We start from the raw sequence: 20,000 nt of genomic DNA on the forward strand, positions 1-20,000 counted from the left end.
ATATAACATGTCTTCCTGTTTTTTTTTGTTTTTTTTTTTGGAAGATATACAATTAGACCTTTCTTAAGTAAAAGTACCACACTGTAAAAAGACAAAAAACAAATAAAAGTTGCAAAACTTTTATTGGCAAATAAACAACAAAAAATTACATATTTCAGATGTCCAAAGCTATTGTAGTTTGTGTGTGGATCATAATTTGTATATGTCTATGTAAAAGGTCAAGTAATAAATAATTAAAGCTGTCCAACAGATGCTGCATTATAATAGTCCTACACAATATATATAAATGAAAATAGTTGAGATACACGCAGAACTTCAGTAAACATACTTGGGCTGCAGTGTACATGGCACAGAGTTTATATATGGGACTATAATGTAAAATGTCATTGTCATTACAACATGTTCACATTGCACTACATGCACATTAGTCAATGCAGTCATGAACAGAGAGGAAGTTTGAAGCAGTTTCTTGTCAGTGGATGGGATAAAAATTCTGACTATAAAGTACTTCAACATATGCTTAATTTTTAATTTATTTTTTTCCCAAATCTCCTCTGTGTGCCAACATTTAATCAGTGATAAGCATTAAAGCAAGAGAGCCTTCTGCCAGTGAGTCTTTATGAAATGAGACTGAAATGTGTGTCACTGTGTCTCACCAGCTCACCGTGAAGAACCAGTCACTGGTACCAGTAAACAGTTAGTGGTGTTTGTATTTGACACAGATGAAGCAGCCGAACCACCTGCTGATTCAGAGAAGTGAACACTGTGGGGCGACACAGGTCAGAAAATAAGACATCTGAGTCTGAGGTTTGATCTCCAGCGCCCCCTGCTGTACGAGTGTAGCTGGTACTCTATAATGTTCAAAACCCACATCAGTCTGTGATTTTTATGAGACTAAAGGTCATTTAAATGCAGGGAAAAGGTTTCCAATCAAGTAGGTAAATGACAGGATAAACAGCTAAAAGTCATAAATGTTCACATCTTTTTAAAAAAGTTTTAAGACAGAAGCAAAACACTATCATCACCACCACCACCACCACCACCATCATCATCATCACTATTATTGTAACAATCATTATAGTCACTGTCTTTGTTGAACAAAAAGGTACTCAGATCCTTTATTAAAGTAAAAATAGAGACATATTATCAGCTAAATGTGCTCATTCGGTCTCCCTTTGACATATTCTGTTGTATATTATTGGAATACTGATATGTTAATACTGATGCATCAACATGTAAGCAGCTGCACCTGCAAAGAGTCAGAAGAAGACAAATGTGAAGGGTCGTAACATGGTTAATGAGAGGGGAAAAAATAAAAACAATAATTCTAATACACCCTTTTTCATTAGTTTTTTTGAATATATGTCTAATTTCTGTGTCTTTGTAAAATATTAAATAACCTTTGAGCCTCCAACTGCAGGTTAAATGACAAATTAGGAGAACTTTTCTCATAGATGGAACTGCTGACAGCTGAAACATGACAAGAGGCTTCAACTAGATTCTGTTTTTAATTGGGTCACAAGCCAAAAAGGTTGGAAACAGTTGGTTTAATCTCTGACAATGCAGATTTTGGATTCAGTGCTATGAGTTTATTGATTTTAATGGGAAAAAACTACAAAGAAACTAACTAGAAGATATGAAAGGAGATGTGGATCCTGGAGAAAACATTTCACAAAACAAATCGATAAAAAAAAAGAAAGACAAAAAAAGAGAGAGAAAACAACTGAAAGACATCAGACCCGCCCTTCTGGGAATTCAGTTGCACCACCATGTGCATGTGGAGTTTTGTAACGAACACACTGAGAACCAGACTCTCACTCTGGCTTCAGTTGTTGCCACATTTCTGTGACTATTCTGGTGAGACTAATGGGAAATAATTACACACAGCCTAATCATGTCGATGAAGATCAAAGAAATATCTGTCTATCCATCCATCCATCCATCTAATACTTTTTCTGTGATGTTACTAGTTATTATCTGTAATTTCACAAAACAGGAAAATCTGTAAAATAACGGTAAATTGTTCAAAGAATTACAGTTAAACAGTTTATTTTTTTTTACAGCGTACTAAAAATCACACGAAAAAAAGGATTTATTTACGTTCACGAAACGTCATGATCATTGAAATCTGTAAAAAAACAATAGTTGTTCAAAAAATCTGTATTTTTACAAATGGTGATTTGTTCTTTTACAGTGTTTGTAAAATTATGCTACTTTTTTATAATCGCATTTAAAACAGCAAAAAATGTTGTCATTTTAGAGTTATTTTATTTTAGAGTTGAAAGTGCATTAGCAATTTGTTATTATATAAGACTTGACTGTAAATTTACACTACTTTTATTAAAATGTACCAAGTATATTATCATTTTACAGATATTTGTGAGATATATATAAATTGTTATTGCTAATTTTTTTTCTACATTTGGGTCTTACAAGGTTAAGAAAATGACACAGTTTAACTGTATGAATTTGAAATATTATTTTACACACACGCTACAATTCTCAGTTTTAGCAGTTTTTTAAAGTTACAGAATTTCACCATTTTGCATGTTTTTTTTTTTATATTGTACGTGTGAGAACTGTTAACTGATCCACCTAAATATCTGTCTAACTATATATCTATCCATCTATCTGTCTATCTCTCTCCATGTCCATTTATCTCCATGTCTGTCATGGTCTGTGTGTTGCAGTGCGCCTGCTCTGAATAAAAACAAAAACATGTCATTGAACGGAATTTGCTCACAGGCTGACAGCAGCAGTCTCCTCCCCCTGAAGTGGATGTGAAGGAGACTGTCCGGTCTGTCTGACATACAGGAAGAAGTTGAAGAAGTGTGTAAAAAAACAGCGCTTTCTCACAAAATCCTGCAGTTTTTTTCTTTTTTTTTTTTTGCACTTTTTTCTCCTTGGACTTGCTGACACTGGAAGGAATGGAGCAGAATGTGAGAGCTGCTGCCAAACTGGAGGCGCAGTAACGTGTTGAGGATCCACTTGAGCCGAGCTGAGCCGAGCAGAGCCACTTGGTCCTAAATGGAAGAGGAGCAGAACAAATCTGAAACGCGTCTTCGGTGAAAAAATGTCAGAACACAGATCGAGTTTTCTCCACATCGGAGACATTGTGTCTCTGTACGCGGAAGGCTCGGTGAATGGCTTCATCAGTACTTTGGGGTATGTTCCTGCTCCTGTTCTCTTTCTGCTTCACCACGAGTCCACATAGATCAATCCTCTCACCTGTCACCCTCTAAACTCACTCTCACTTCACTTCTCACACCAGCTGCTTGTGTTTTTTGGGGTTTTTTTGCCTCCACTGTGACCCGCTGAAAGTCAGAAACTGTAACGTGCGACTTGTGGCCAAGGCCTGTCAGCGCGCAAACTGCTGCTTCTCAGGGAATTCTTCACGTTTACGCAAATGTATCAGGAATGCAAAGCAGCGTGTTTCCCAGGTACACAAGTGGCAAGGACTGCAAGGACTGCAGGCGAGATCTTTTTATTTCCTCCCTGTGGGTTCCAAAGTAAGGTTTGGGGACCCAGAGAAGGACATATAGAAGCTTAGAAGGGCCCCCTATGCAAAATATGTGAGGAATAAAATGCCACTTCATTTTATGTTTGGATAAGAATGCATCTTACTTTTGTGGTCATGCAGATTAGCTCTAGTAAGATATTGGAGTCATTTCCTCTGACAGTCCTGCAAATAGTATGTATATGAGTAGAGAAACGTCACTTTATGATCTTCTATATTGTGCCATGATGTCTCAATGAGATCTAAGCTGCATTTTGGAATTCAAAATATTAAGAATCTGTCCAAAATCAGCCACTACAGGTCCTTATTTCAAGCCCGAGGCTGAGGGAGAAGATTGATCTAAGAAGCTAGAAGATAATTGAGGGGAGAGAAAATGAGAAATATCAAAAGTTGCATAAAATACTCTCTAGTCAGTAACATTTAATCAGTGCAGTGATCTATGAACAGATGACGATCTACACTGCGTCATTTTAAAGTGCCACTGCCTAATAAAAAGGGAACTCTCTCAGAGCTCGTGCACTCCAGCCAGTCATTTTTTAGTATGGCTTCATATTTAAGGTTGTGTTTTGGTGCGATGGAAACTGCTTTTCTCTGTGTCAAGAAAAATATTCGCCACAAGCCGTGTGTTTTCCTGTATTTCCCCCTGAGCTGGGAGCTTCATCGCCAGGTGAAATGCCTCTCTGGTTCCAGGTGCACTCTGGCCTCTGAGCCTGCAGAGCAAGTGTGGAAATATTGACTGGCCCTGAGGAATGAATCTGCCCCGCCCACGTCCTCTCACTTTTTCCTCACTCTCTTTCATTCCTGTCTTTCTTCCTCAAATTCCTCCTGCAAATGTTAACTTCACACAAGCAGGTCAAAGAACTGTGCAGCTTGAATACAGGGACTGAAAAAGGCTCCGTTAGACTGCAAAGGCCTGTGATAATGCAAATGTAAGCAGCAGCAGCTTACACAGGGCCTGTAAATTTCAAAATGCAAAAGTGCACAGCAGCGATTGTTCACACCTCCTGTTGTTGTGAAGCAAAGCAGTGGAATTCTTATCAGCTATTCCATAACTCATGTAGTTTGACGGGAGCCCTGAGTGTTTTATCTAAAGCTGTGCTGTGCCAGAACGAGCGTTAAAAGCAAAGAGCCTGCAGGAACCTCCTCCGGGCCGCCAGTAACCTCGACTGCAAGGCTGCCCATGCCCATGTTTGCTTAGGATAATATCAAATCAGTGAGTTCCTAAACACACCTTCCGCTGCAAACACTCCAAAGCCATCTGACCTTTGAGTTTCTTAAAAGGTCGTGTGGTTGATCCAGATGCATCCGTTTGCATTCACACGTTGTCTGTTAACATTTTAGTGCTCTTACATGCTAATCAGCTCACTTTATTGTTGCTCTATAGAGAAAGAAAAGCAATTCCCTATAACTTAAGAGGAGTTTTTGTGTGTGATTATTACCCCATTGTTTTAAACCTGTCAGTGATACGTGATGAAATGTGTGACTCAGTCAGACTACCAGGCTGCTTCATCAGCAGGTTAAAACATGCTATTACACACTCTGATGGCAACACACATCCACTTTTCCCACACATGAGTCATTCCTCTGCTGCCTTTTCTTGTTTCTTCACTAAACACTTAGCAGAGGCGGCATGTCAGGCTTGCCGCTCTGCTTTTTAAATGCTGTATGTTTTCCTTGTGTTGTCGTCTCAGTCCACTCAACACAAGCAACAAGTTATAATTAGCTTGTCTGTCTGTGTCCGGCCTGCTGGATTTATCTTTGGTTCATGTTTAACTGAGTTACAGAGCGTCAGGCGCTGTCAAAGCCACTCTGTTTGTGCTTGTGTCCAGCTCCTCACCGACTTGTAGTTACTTATTTATGAGCTCCGGGGACTTTTCCAAAGAGCCTTCCTGTTTAGCCATTTAGCACTTGATAATGCTTCCTGTTGGCCTCTGTTGTTTCTCATTTAGATGTAACTTTGATACAGAGTTGGAGGAAATAATACGTGGCCCGTGGATCGACGTTGATCAAGTGCCGCGGCATAAATAGGAAACGGCTCAGCTCACTTCAGCAGGCGCTGCCAGCTTTGTATGAATTGGAGGAATTGTGCTTTGCATTATGCTGCTCCTCATTGGATGGATGAATGGATGTGCTTGTGCACCGCAGACTGTGTTACAAAGGGGATAAACAGAATGGGATGATACGGAGCCTTTTGTACAGAAATTTAGCATTTAAACAGCTTGAAACTGTAGCATCCTATAAAACAGTAATAAGGTACCAAAAATCCTCCTCAGATCTGGTGATTTCTCAACTTAAATGCCTTTTTACTCAGATTACCTCAAATTTGCTTTTCCAAAATGGTCTCGTTGACTCTGCCCTTGTCTCAACTTATCCTCAGTGATTTCCAGGTGGCAGCTCAGAGTTCTTCCAGGATGAAATGATGTTTTAATTAAAAGTTTTACTGCAGGTGTAACTTCAGACTGTTGTGTTATTTGGTCTCTTGAAAGGAGAACCAGCAAACAACTTAGATAAGAGTTTAGATACAAACCACCGGTTCCGTTGTTTTGATACAATCAGAGAGTTTTCTCACAAAGAACAAGCAGTAAAGACAATTCACTGCTGGAGCCCAGACCTGCGTTTTTAGTCGTAAAAAAAAAAGAAAGCTAAACCTGTTTTTTTCCCCTTCTGCATTGTTTTGCCTGCTTTTTCTTCTCCGATTCCACTAAATATTGGGTTCCCTGCCACTCCAGCTTCTCTGAGCACTTTCAGTTCACTCAATGCTGGCTGCTAACATAGAATGACGAAATGAGTATGGTTTAGCTTGGAGCAGAACTCAAAAATTAAGATGTTTTGCAGAACAACACTGTTTAACCAGGGATAAATAAAATGAAAAAAGATCCTGTCTGGTATACCAGCATATAATGACATGCTCTTCTTGTCCCCACATATCACTTCTCTTCAGCTGATCTATATGTGTAGTGATGTGAAGGTAATTCAGGTACCTGCTTTAAATAGTTGCTCATAAGTTTGTGCACGGTGCCTGCTTAATTACCTTTCCTTCGCCAGGCTGACAGCAGAAGTATGTTTTCAGTGCTGTTTTTCTGTCAGCAAGATCATGCAGAAACTACCAGGTGGAATTTTGTGAAATATGGAGGAGCATGAGGAAGGAAGAACCCATTAAATTTTGGTGCGTATCGGCATCACTTTCACCGTGAGATGAGTTATTAGTCTGCACACTCGCAGTGCCCTTCAGTTCTGCAATATAAATATATGGCTGTTTAAGATCTTATGAACCACAGCTTGTCTTTGGTTGTCCTGTCACCATCAGCTTTGTGGTCTTGTGCTTGTTCAGTGTTTCAAATGCTCATCCAAAGTGTCTGATATGTAAGTTTCACTGAATTCTTCCACCTGTCAGTGAAACTAATGTGCAGGAACTCGCAAATAAAGTCTAGTCTGTTAGAAACAACGCAGAAAGAAACTGGATGACATCTTCTGAATGCACTCCAATCAGCCCTGCACAGAAACCACACTTGGTTTCATCTGGTGGCAGAACTGTTTGCTGCAGAGAACCTGACAGGGAGGCCTTCTCTTCAATGCCCAACTCAATGTTCACTCTCAAAGCTTTGTTTTACATTTTGCACACACCACGCTGACATCCAGTTTTCATCTGTAAATGAAAGCCATAGCAGCTCGAAGGTCAGTTTAGTCCAGGTCCTTTATCTCGATACAAACCAGAAGACGGAGCGGATCTCCTCGTGTTGCACTGGAAGGCAGAGATCAAAGCGCTGTTAAAGTGGATGAGCTCCGTCTGGAAATATTCAGCATCACTCCAGATACTGGGAGAGCTCTGAGGATAATGGAGATTATGGTGAACAGAGACTCTTTCTGGTGTTTCCAGCTCAGCTTTTCATCCTGCAGGTGGCTGGTCACTGTGGTTTTGAATCGAGTATTTAAATGACAGGTTTTGGTTTCAGATTCCACTTCATATATTTGCGTTTGTGATATCGCAATTAGAATACAGTTTGTTCTGTGCAAATCTCTGTTTCCAGTGTGAGTGACATGTTGGTTAATGGAGTGATTGCATTAAAGGCAGTAACAATAATGCACTCAATACTAATTACTCTGATGGATTTCTTGTCTGCAGGCTTGTTGATGACAGGTGTGTGGTCCAGCCTGATGCTGGAGATCTCGCCAACCCGCCCAAAAAGTTCAGAGGTGTGGAGGATTGACCAGACACACACACACACTAACACACACTTGTTCATACTGAGTGTTGTTCAACACAACACTGTGGTCTCAGTGAAGCTTTTATGTGTTTAAGTGACTCCGGAGGCCTCTGATGGGCAAATAACTGTTAACCTCAATATGTGGCTTCACCTCATTGAGACCCTCGAGTGATACTTGACCTCCCTCATAGAGACGGACTCCTGTGAGCCTGAATGCTTTTCCTCCTCTGCAGATTGCCTCTTTAAGGTGTGTCCCATGAACAGATACTCTGCCCAGAAGCAGTTCTGGAAGGCAAAACAAGGAAAACAAGGAAATAACAACACACAAGGAGACCTGTTTAAGAAATTACAGGTACAGCCTCATTTTTTTTAACACAGTCTGCATCCTGATCTTCATTTTATTTGTTTTTAAGCATTAACGGTTGCATGTTTCATTACTTAGCATGCAGCAGAACTGGAACAGAAGCAGAACGAGTCTGAGAACAAGAAGCTCCTTGGAGAAGTTGTCAAATACAGTAATGTCATCCAGGTAGGGCCCATCTCTTCAGCAAACACACTTCAGATTGTTTGGAGTTTGTCTTGTTTACCAAGGTTGTGTTTCAGTCCTCCAATCACTGATACCTCAGGCAGGTTTTAAAAAAAGAGGAGTCGTATTTGGTTTCACTCTTTTTTTAAAGGTTGAACTGAGAAACTACATGTTTAACTGCTGTTGCAGAATGTGTTGGAGCCACCGGCCATTGTTCCATAGAAAATAGGCAATTTGTTAGGGTTGACTTAAAACACGGGAATAATTGAAGACCTTGTTTGTTCAGTGGAATTAGGAAATGTGTTGTGTGGTACTACAGACACCTCTGCAAATGAGGTCAGATTGAATGAAATAGTAGAGCATCTCTTATCTTCAAGTAAGACTCCATGTAGTCGTATAGTTTAGCCGTTATGTTCTCCAACAAAAATGGGAAATATACTTTTTAAGTCATCATGTTTATTTAACAGTTTAAGTACTGATGAAGATTTTGGCATACAAATGTATATGTTGAGTATATAAAATATGAAACCTTGTTGGTTAATTATGTTAATTTTTGTCATTTTCTTATGTTAGATTAGCAATTCTTTTTTTCTGACAAGTTAGTAAGGTAAAAAACTCACCCTTACTAACTTGTCGGAAAAAAAGAATTGCTAATCAAATGAAACCTGTTTGCAGATTAAACTACTGTAGTATATTAAAGCAGTTAAAATAATTATTTAATGGGGATTTTCTCAGATGTGAATATTTGCTGCTTTTTCTTCTGATTACTTGACTAATTTAATTTTCAACAATTTACTAGTCCTTTATGTCCATCTGTTAGTTGGACAAAACCAGCATCGACTCTGCGTAATTGTGTTACTAAAAACCAAATAATCAAATGAGTAATTAAGAAAAATAACCAGGAGCTTAATCCATCCAAATATACTTCCATATATTTTCAAAGTAGGACTTTGTGACTGCATTATATTATATATTTTTATTAAAGGATCTGAATTTGATCTCGCAGTACTAATCATTCTGATTCTTTTGTCTCAGCTCCTGCACATAAAGAGCAATAAGTATCTGACGGTGAACAAGCGTCTCCCCGCTTTGCTTGAGAAAAACGCCATGCGGGTGTCTTTGGACCCGGCTGGTAACGAAGGCTCCTGGTTCTACATTCAGCCCTTCTGGAAGCTCCGCAGCGAAGGAGATAATGTAGGTTTCCCCTCCGCCTGGCATCACCATGACGTACTGTACTGTAACTCCTCTCTATCTTAGACTGACGGTTCATTGTTTGTCCTGTTCCAGTAACATTTCTGATTTTGTCCCTCTCCTTTGGCTTTAGCATCCTATGGTTAAAGGTATTGCTCTTGATTGTGCATGGTGTTTGTGCGTTAGGTCAGACACAGAGTTTCATGGAAAAAGCATGGATGCAACACCCTTTCAAGTGCATGTAGACTTTGAGGTTGAGCTTTAAAATGTAGCCAGTTGTTGCTGTTCTATCTGCTGTTTGTCACTGACACTGCTTCGGTATATTTAGACTTTTTTTTAAATACACAGCATTGGAAGAAGTGTGATGAGCCACGTATTTCTGGAGCCACAGTGTGCTTGTGTGTGGCTGCTTAAGATGAGAAGCAAGTGACTGTAGAGTCTATTATAACTTACATTGGACTGTGTTAGAGAGCATGTATTATGTAAGCAACAATACATTAATAGATGTTATACTCTTCAGTTGTCATATGCTGCATTCATGCGCTCTGACCGTGTTATGAATAAACCTGTTTGCCGTGAACAGCTCATCCACTCTCCCCTATGAAGCCCAGCCTGTTGCTGCACCCCCGAAAAAAGAGATGTTTCATACATTTCTTGCATGGATGCACTCTTACTTTCCGTTTCAACCGTTTGAAAGCTGCTAGAAGTTTAGGGACTTGTGTCTCCTGCTGCAATGTGACTGTCTGTAATTGGCCTCAAGGTGGTGGTTGGAGACAAGGTGGTGCTGATGCCAGTGAACGCCGGACAGCCGCTTCACGCCAGCAACATCGAACTGCTGGACAACCCCGGCTGCAAAGAGGTGAGTCCATTTGTGTCGTTTCAAACAAAGATCAAAGCGTCACAGGGAGGAAAAGATATTGCCAGGATTTCAGACACACAGTGTGAAGCAAATCTTTCATTTCTTGTTGCGTTTGTCCTTGACTCTGCTTCATGCTGCAGGTTAACGCTGTCAACTGTAACACCAGCTGGAAGGTCACCTTGTTCATGAAGTTTAGTGACTACAGGGAAGATGTGCTGAAAGGAGTACGTATTTTTTATGTCCATTTCTTCTAATTCTGCATGATTTTACCGGAATTACATGTAGTCCAACGTGCAGTGTTTCTGCAGCTCAGGCCTCATGTTCTCTGTCCTCCATCAGGGAGATGTTGTGAGGCTGTTTCATGCTGAGCAGGAGAAGTTTCTGACCGGCGATGAATACAAGAAGCAGCAGCATGTCTTTCTCAGGACCACACTGCGGCAGTCTGCCACCTCCGCCACCAGCTCCAAGGCTCTCTGGGAGATTGAGGTAAAACTTACACCGCAATGAACAATTTGTCTTTTTACATTAGCATCCCTGATGCTGTTTTATCAAAATACCTGATTTAAACAAGAAGCCATCGTCATTTATCGTGTTCAGGAGCCATAAACATCTGGATGTAGAAACTGGGACATAATGAAACACAGGTTGAAACATACAAGACATTAGATAGCATAGAGCTGATTATTATTGTCCTTTAACAAACTCTGTGCCTGATTGTGAGCAAGTCTTAGTGATGTAGAAGTTCTCTGTCCACCTCTTAGCTTTGTGTGACTTAGGAGCTACTTTTAGGATTTTTTTATTTTTTTTTAATTTTTTTTGAATAGACCACCTGGTAGCTTCATGGATTTGGAGCAGCCAAAAAGTAGACAAAGTGAAACTAAGATGAATGCATTGACATTTTTAGTAACAACCAGCCATTCATCGATAAAATACAGGTAGCTGAATCAGTCTGAACAAAAGTACGACATTTAAATTTTCAGTTTTGTCACTTTCAACCCTCTAAACTGCCAGATTATTCAACTTTCTGACCTTGGACTACTCATTGGGAAACGTAACCAAGTCCAAGCTGAAAACTATGATATTTCACTGTGTTCTGTCATGTCTTTCAAATTGTTTGCTTGATTCTGTAAAAATAAAAAATACAAAATCTGCACTGTTCAGCACAACATGAAGTCATCACTGTGAGAAAAAGTCAAAAATTCAAGAACTTTTTTGCTCAACTGGGTTGAACTGTAGGATGTGTTAAGCAGAGCAGACATGAGAAAGGTTTGGAAAAAACTAAACTGAGTAAAATATCTATAGTGTGTAGAGTTAACTTTTTTTTCCCCCAATGTTAGTAACACCTGTGTGCACTTAAATGTTATACATGTTGATTCCAGGCTTTTTTCATATATCCATCCATCCATTATCTATACACCGCTTAATCCTCATTAGAGTCGTGGGGGGGCTGGAGTCTATCTGAGTCCAGCTGACTGAGGGCGAAGACAGGGGACACCTGGACAGGTCACCAATCTATCACAGGGCTGCATATAGAGACAAACAATCACATTAACACCTACAGACAATTTAGAATCACCAATTAACCTCAGCATGTTTTTGGACTGTGGGAGGAAGCTGGAGAACCTGGAGAAAACTCACTCATACACAAAGAGAACATGCAAACTCCATGCAGAAAGATCCCAGACACAGACTGGGATATGAACCGGGGATCTTCTAGCTGCAAAGCGACAGTACTAACCACCAAGCCACTGTGCAGCCCTTTTTCAAATGTTGTGAAAATGAATAATCCAAGACACTGAACTTTGGTTATTTTCTTTTGTTAATGGCATTATATCTTTGTTATCCTGCATAGAAGTCATTTCTGAGTTCTCGCTACTTCTAGTTAAAGTTGTGCAGGACTTTGCATTGTAGTGAAAAATGAGCCCACAGTGAATAAAACTATGACAGCAACACAAAAACATACAGAGGAACTGCTCGGCTTTGAGACAATTAAGGACCATGCCTCACTCATTTAGGACATAATTTCCCCTTAATGAATATTTCCTTTACCCTTTAGTTCCTCATAATCGCATCCATTGTACTGCTTGTTCCTCTTTATCAGCTAAATTAAAGTTCCTGTTGTCCCTCGACTGTTTGTGCCAGAATGTACTTATGTTGCCATATCAGCTGTTGACATGTTGCTACACCAGTATGGCAAACTCACATTTCTGTTGTGACTACGTGTCCGTGAGAGATGATTCTCTTTCTGACTCATTCTGACGCTGCAGTGATGAGGGAAATGGCACTGGTTTACCAGGTGGTTACAAAGGAAGACTTGCATCCTTGTTGCATTTGCTTTGTGATCTAATTCTCTTTTAAACCAGGATAAAATAAATAAGAAGCCAAAAGTATGTGCAGTGTTGAAATTCCTACACAGACGTAAACAGTGTAAGAAAAGTTCCTCCCCATGATATCAAACCAGCTGGAGGCAAACATTATACTACATTCTTGCAAGAGACTGAAAACACCATAAAAAGTGGATAGAAAGTGATGTTTCTGTGTGTTGAATGCTTCTTATGTTGTGTTTTTATGGCAGGTTGTGCACTATGACCCCTGCAGAGGTGGAGCCGGTCAGTGGAACAGTCTGTTCCGCTTCAAACACCTGGCGACAGGAAACTACCTCGCAGCTGAGGTGAGTCTCACTCCTCTTTCATTTTTGCAGCAGCTCACGTTTCATTGCTCAGAGCAGCTTGCATTTCTAATCAGGTTTTTTTCTGTTTATTTTTTGAGTATCTACTTTACAGTGTGTGAGTGAGCACAGTTGAAGAGGATTTTAGATGATGTGCTGTAGGTGGCAGTATTCCCATTGTTATGGCCACTATCAGCGTCCTTGTTGAATACTTTGGACTGGGTGATGATAATAGCAGGACTGTCATCAGAGCTTTCCTGATCTGAAGGCCACTGACTGGTTGATTTCTCTGCAGGTGAATCCTGAATTCAAAGACAACACGGTGGAGTCCAAAGGAGATGTAAGTCAGTCAAACAGGAACATTTACTTGCAAAGTCACACACCTGAGCTCAGACTGGGGCTTCACAGTAACTAAAGACAGATTTTGCACGCTGTCTTTCATACTAAGATGATTATTTAAAGCATGTTTACATCTAAACCATACATGAACCAGATTTATTTTGACTGAAAGAAAAAAATAATTTAATAAACAGGAGGAAAAAAAAAGATGATATTCTAAGTGTTTTAGGAAAAACAACATTTATCTTCGTAGTTAGAAATTCAAACTTCAGGCCCTTCTCTGTCTCCTCATCTTTTGGTTATGCAACGCTACCAGTTCACTTCTCCTGCACTCACAACACACTTGTGTACACACAAACTCTGCCAAACTCTGAATCTATATCTAGACATTTCTTTCAGCTCTCAGCTACCTTGCACATTTGTATTCTGGCAATGCAAAGAGCGCGTGCACACAAACTCTCCCAGCCTCGCACACTTTCTCATGCACATGCTGAATTTCAGACACACAGGGGGCTCCTTACATAACGTCTGGGTGTGGGGGTGCCCTGCGAGAGGGGATGGAGGGGAGGCAGACGTGCTGTCTGCTCTGCTCCACTCGCCTGTGCTAAGCTGGTGGGGTGAGTCACCAGCAGAGGGGAGGGGAGGAGAGGGGAGGAGTGGGAGGTATAGAGAAGCCGAGGCATGGAGGCAGCTCTGGGGAGCTTCCCATTGACATGCAGGGAACAGTGGGAGAAATTAACCCTCGCCATTATCTGCTGCATCTGCACACTGTAGCTGCCTACGTACTGCAGAGCCCAACGCGGCGCTCCGAGAAGTCACGGCTCTCCGGCTACATTTCTGTGCGATTTGATGCATCATTAGTGTTGGAAGCAGTGGCGGTGTAGTTTAGCTCACATCCGGCTGTGGTGAATTATACAACAGTGTTTATCAACAGTATGGCTCATTTATTCGTATTTACATGAATATGCATGGAACAATAAGGCAACCAGACACGAAGCAAGTCTGTGTTTAGCTTTTTGGTCACATGGACTTAATAATACTTAATAAGATTACCATTTGAACAATTCTCATTCAGTTAACTGTGGCTGAATTTTTAGAATGTAGTAAAATTTCTGTGTATCCCTGTGGAGTGTGTGAGTTAAAACCGTGGCCTTGAGGTCTTGGATGGATTGTTAAAGTGAGAAGAGAAAAGGTTTAGTATTGTGCTCGCTGCCTTTGGTGCTCAACTACGTGTCAGTTTATTAATTAGCAGACAGAAAAACTATCTAGAAAGTTACTCTAACCCTTGATCTATCCTGTGTAATGTCACACACCATAACAAATGTTTTGTAGTTTCCCTTACAATATACAAATGAGAGAATCTACCCATTTTTTTCTGTTGATAGAAAGATAAATAAATACTTCAATGACTGAAAGAGTCTTTGTTAAAGCCGCAACAATCACAGTCAAGGACACACATCTTACTCTGAACTCTTACTCTTAAAACATTTCTGCCACAAAACAATTCACAAAATGCAAAACTGTACTGAAGGTTTTGAGTAAAGTAACAAAAGTATCTGTATTCTGTAACAATGTGCAGTACAGAGAATATGTTGTGTGTAAAGATGCTGACACATCTATACAATGTACAAAAAGAACTTACCTTCATAGCTGAAATTTCTAGTGTCAGAATATCTGTAACATGGATAGAAATAAACATTTGTACTCGTACATTGCACAACCTTTTCCTGTACATCTATAATCTGTAATGTATCTCATTAGTCAAAATTATTGTAGAATTACCCTGAATTACTGCCATTATCTATTTGTCTGATGGTAATTTTCATAATTAATCAGTTTGTATGTAAAATATCAGAAAACAATAAAAAAAAGAATGCTCATTGTAATTCCTCATGTGACTCTATTGCCTCTTTTGGCCAACCAGTAGTCCAAAACCCGAATATTTAATCATTACAAAAGCACTTATCAGCACATTTAAGAAATTTGAACCAGTGAATGCTTTGAATATCAGCTTGAAATATGGTTTAAATTAAGCATCACTTATCAGTTCTATAATATTAGTGTTTTGCTTTATTCTTTTTTGACAAAATAAGCAAGTTCCAGTGTAGAAAGATAATTCTCTGAATAATAATAGTTACATCCTCTACCTGTCCACGTTTGGTTGGTCAACACCTGAAGCTCTGCAAACATCTTCCCTGTATAAACTTGAATGTGTACTGAACAACTAGTGTTGTGTGCTATGTGTTTAAAGATGGTTGGGAAAGAATACACTCCACTCTGTGAGTATTGATAAATGACTTATCTGTCTGCACCACATAAGCCTTCATACCGCACGCTCTCATTCCTGTTTCCTCTCTCTATGTGTGTGTGTGTGTGTGTGTGTGTGTGTGTGTGTGTGTGTGTGTGTGTGTGTGTGCGTGTGTGTGCAGCAGAATGACACGGACGTGGTGTTCTCCAAGAGGAAGCATCAAGCAGCAGAGAAGATTGCTTTCACCCTGGTTTCTGTTCCCCATGGGAATGACATTGCCTCTCTGTTTGAGCTGGATGCCACCACTCTGCAGCGGGCCGACTGCCTCGTGCCCAGGTCAGTCGCTCACCCTGGGAGGCACTAACAAAAGCTAGTCACACCCGCTGCACTTGTATCCACTTATTTTTGTTTTTCACGAGAGTTCACAGCACAGAGCTTAGCAGTTATTTTCAGGAAATCTGCCCATAGTATGAGCTTCTAAACCAAGGGTGTCAAACATACGGCCCGCGGGCCAAGATCGGCCCACCACAGGGTCCAATCCGGCCCAAGGGATGACTTTGCAAAGTGTAAAAATTACAAAGATGACCTTAACTGCAATTTTTCAATAAAAGTAACTGCTATTTTAAATTTGTCCACAACTTTTATGTATTTTTTTATGTATAAATTAGGGCTGGGACTTTAACGTGTTAGTTTTGATTAATTAATTCATTACAGCCGAAATAACGCATTAAATAAATTTACGCGTTTAATCGCACCTTTCTCAGTTCCCTAATTTCTGGCACACCGGTAACACTGATGAACACTCCAGCCCAGTGGGTGGCGGTAATGAACCTAAAGTCTGTTTGCAGCATGCAGTCTATGGTGTGCAGTGAAGAAGATACACAGGCATGACGTCAGCGCTAGGAGGTTTGATGAACAGTGAAGGAAGATGGGAACACATTGTGCTTGTTGGGCAGAAAGTTTCCTTTTAGAAATCTTTCCGATGTCAGCTTCAATAAAAGCCTGGTTGCGTACAAATTGTGCAACAAAGAGTTTTCTGATCACTGCAGCACTTCAAGCCAATGGTATCACCTCAATGTAAAACATGTTGCTGTTAGCACCAGAATTACAACTTTCTGAAGGTCCTTGAACTACTTATGCTGATGTTATGTGGAAAAAAAAAAACACTATATCCAGACTTTAAATCATCCAAATCACTTTTTTCTATATGTCCCATTTTAAAATTGTATTAATTTTACAAATTTTAAATTATTAACACGTATATGTCTATTCATTGATTCAACTGTCAACTAAAATTTATTTGAATTGAAAATAATTACTTATTGTGTCAAATATTGCCGTTTGACAAAAGATGGGATTAATTAATTACAAAGCCTGTAATTAATTAGATTAATTTTTTAAATCGCATCCCACCACTAGTATAAATTTTATACATTTCCAAAGCAGGAGGACAAATTAACCTTCTTTCTTTATGGTTCCCACTTTAGTTTGTGTGGTGTGGTGCTCAGGATTACAACACACATGTTTACATGAATGCATATTTAAAATAATTTCTGGTCCTGGCAAGTTGTTTTGATCACAAGATAAAATACTAGATTACTACTACTACTACTGTGATCTGTAAGTTGTAATGTGTACATGACAAACTGAGGCATAATATTGTTGAAATTGCACTTACTTTTCTTAAGAAATTTCAGTTTGTTCATAATGTTTTGGAAAAAGATAGTTCATTAACTGTGAACATTTTCAGAATTTTTTTACAAAGGGAAATATTTAGAATTGTTATTTATTGGTTATTATGTTATGATTTTACTGATCTTGTCTGCTTGAGATCAAATTGGGCGGTATGTGGCCCCTGAACTACAGTGAGTGTGACTGCCCTGCTCTAAACCATCCGCTTTTGTGAATTTTCTTCAAGTTGGTCTTTTTGGGTTTAGTCACAGAACAATCTGAAATACAAGAATCAGCCACAACATCAAAACCAGTGACAGGTGAAGGACATTGATCACCTCATTACCACTCGTTCTACTGGGAAACCTTAATTGGGTTCTTGCATTCATGTGGATGTAAATGAGAACAGCCTCGTCCAACAGTACAGTGCATCCTGCCACACAACAAAAACTGCTTAGTAACAGCTCGAGGAAGAGCCCAAGGCCTTGAATCAGTGTCCAAACTCCTCATATCCCAATCCAGTTGAGCAGGTGGCACAAGGATCATTTTCCAACATCCATGTACCAAACACCACAGGACACCCCCAGAGGTCCTGTGTCCAGGCCCTGACTAGCCGTGTAAGGCAGCATGAGGAGGACCTATCCAATATTAAGCAGGTGGTTTTAATGTTGTGTCCGAATCTGTGTATACTTACTCTTTATACGGGGTAATTTCTCAAGCAGGTGAAGCTCAGATATGACAAGTTATTTCATTTTACCTTGAGTGGGACGTGAAGTAGGCTACATGTCTGCAAGTTACAGAATTTAATGGCAATCCATGGGATAGCTCTCAGACACCCCCAGAGGAGTTGTCAGGGAATCACCAATGTGGGTGGGCTTTATTCTCCGGGGACCATGAATTTCTTTGAAAAATTTCATGGCATCCCTAAAGCTGCCTAATGCTGCTAGTGTGGCTAAAAGTATCTTAAGATTGGATCTGAGGTTAATTGATCCACCCAGATCAATTAACCTCAGATCAGCATATTTATAGGTGCAATAACAGATCACATAATCTATTTAAAATCGTATCTGCTCTAAATAAGTTGTCCCGTCTTTTTTCAGAAACTCCTATGTGAGACTCAGACACCTGTGCACCAACACCTGGGTGACCAGCACCAACGTTCCCATCGATATAGAGGAGGAGCGCCCAGTTATGCTCAAGGTTCTCACTGACTCCCACATATAAATACTCACACAGTAAGGTGAAACAAACATGGAAAACATAATTTTTTTTGGTTCATCACACTAGATTGGTACGTGTCCCACCAAAGAGGACAAAGAGGCTTTTGCCATCGTGTCTGTTCCCCTGTCGGAGGTCCGAGACTTGGACTTTGCCAACGATGCCAGTAAAGTCTTGGAGTCGACCGTGAGAAAGCTTCAATATGCCAACATCGCTCAGAATGAGAGGAGGTACAGAACACGACTCTGGTGGCACAGGATGGTGTTGCATATGCTGTGGCTTCATGTTATGCTTTGCCTTGGTGTGTTTTTCAGATTTGTGACTAAGCTGCTGGAGGACCTGGTTTTCTTTGTGTGTGTAGTTCCAAACAACGGACAAGATGTTCTGTCTGTGGTCACCTCTAAACCCAACCGAGAGCGGCAGAAACTCATGAGGGAGCAAAACATTCTGGCTCAGGTCGGCACGAGTAGAAAACCCACACAGGCTTCTGTTTGTTTGTTTATTTTGGAAAGGATCTTATTTCCAGTAGTAGCACACCTTACAGTAACTACAGATTAACCTTTAAGATGCGTATTTATTCAAGCATTTCCCTCCCATAGTCAGTAGGGTCAATATATAGTTGAGGGACTTTTGAAGTCCATGGGATATATCTTGCATACATTTTTATTAAAAATAAAAAAGAATGTTTTTTATGTTCATTATGATCATGTCTTTACAAATTCCATAATTATTTACTATGGAAACAATCAATTATTAATTAAAAAAATGACTGGGTATCACTAAAATGTCAACTAAATAACCATCCCAATTTAATAACAGCCACCTTCTAATTAGCTAAACAATAATAAAATGAGCTGATTCAGAAATAGTTTTTATTGTGATCTTTTAAGTTGAGATAATCATGACAGATATTTCTTTTTTGGCAATATATCAAATTTTATATGGAAAATAACTAATTGTATCTGTGTCTGAGAAATCACTTTCAACTAACCCATTACAAAAACATCTCTGAAGGAAGTGTGTTAATTCCAGATCACATGACCTGCTCCATATGATGTTATTTCCTCCCAGAGAAAAGACTGGCCAGACTCCAAGGCTTTCTGACTTATTTAATATAAAGTAGTGTGTGAGTCAAGTGTGGATTTATGGCATGTCAACAGGTTTACTACAATATCTTTATAAATAACTTTTAATTTCAATTTTACTCATTTGTGTATATAATATTTAGAAGAATCTTTCTGTAAAAATGCTATGTGGTGTTTGGTTATAGGCGACCATGTTGATTTTAGACCTGAAAAGAGCAAAAATGTCAAGTATGTTACAAAAAGTCCCGTAATTCCATATTGAGATGCTCGTCTGAGTGGCATCATTTCATGTGGGTTTCTGCTCTCCAGATATTTGGCATCCTGCAGGCTCCGTTTGCAGATCACGGCGATGGTCCGATGCTGCGGCTGGAGGATCTGGGAGACCAGCGCTATGCTCACTTCAAGTACATGTTGAGACTCTGCTACAGGGTGCTGCGACACTCCCAGCAGGACTATCGCAAGAACCAGGCAAG

General features: G+C 39.8%; 1 protein-coding gene across 2 annotated transcripts in view; it reads left to right on the forward strand.

Annotated features, from left to right (window-relative positions):
- Window positions 1–2,776: 2,776 nt before the first annotated feature.
- itpr2 (inositol 1,4,5-trisphosphate receptor, type 2) overlaps window positions 2,777–20,000 on the forward strand; it is a 68,711-nt gene continuing 51,487 nt past the window's right edge. Inside the window, exons 1-15 of one of the 2 annotated variants that reach the window (XM_023269953.3) lie at window positions 2,777–3,165; window positions 7,641–7,711; window positions 7,956–8,074; window positions 8,165–8,251; window positions 9,284–9,442; window positions 10,200–10,298; window positions 10,439–10,522; window positions 10,638–10,784; window positions 12,874–12,969; window positions 13,262–13,306; window positions 15,735–15,889; window positions 18,325–18,424; window positions 18,512–18,672; window positions 18,757–18,898; window positions 19,837–19,995. In XM_023269953.3, the coding sequence (XP_023125721.2) occupies window positions 3,074–3,165; window positions 7,641–7,711; window positions 7,956–8,074; window positions 8,165–8,251; window positions 9,284–9,442; window positions 10,200–10,298; window positions 10,439–10,522; window positions 10,638–10,784; window positions 12,874–12,969; window positions 13,262–13,306; window positions 15,735–15,889; window positions 18,325–18,424; window positions 18,512–18,672; window positions 18,757–18,898; window positions 19,837–19,995 (1,716 nt within the window). In that variant the 5' untranslated portion in view covers window positions 2,777–3,073. The remainder of the gene's footprint in view (window positions 3,166–7,640; window positions 7,712–7,955; window positions 8,075–8,164; window positions 8,252–9,283; window positions 9,443–10,199; window positions 10,299–10,438; window positions 10,523–10,637; window positions 10,785–12,873; window positions 12,970–13,261; window positions 13,307–15,734; window positions 15,890–18,324; window positions 18,425–18,511; window positions 18,673–18,756; window positions 18,899–19,836; window positions 19,996–20,000) is intronic. The other variant, XM_023269954.3, reaches the window with a different exon arrangement.

The sequence above is a fragment of the Amphiprion ocellaris genome, chromosome 3 (genome assembly GCF_022539595.1).
Source record: "Amphiprion ocellaris isolate individual 3 ecotype Okinawa chromosome 3, ASM2253959v1, whole genome shotgun sequence".
Classification (NCBI taxonomy): Eukaryota; Metazoa; Chordata; class Actinopteri; family Pomacentridae; genus Amphiprion; species Amphiprion ocellaris.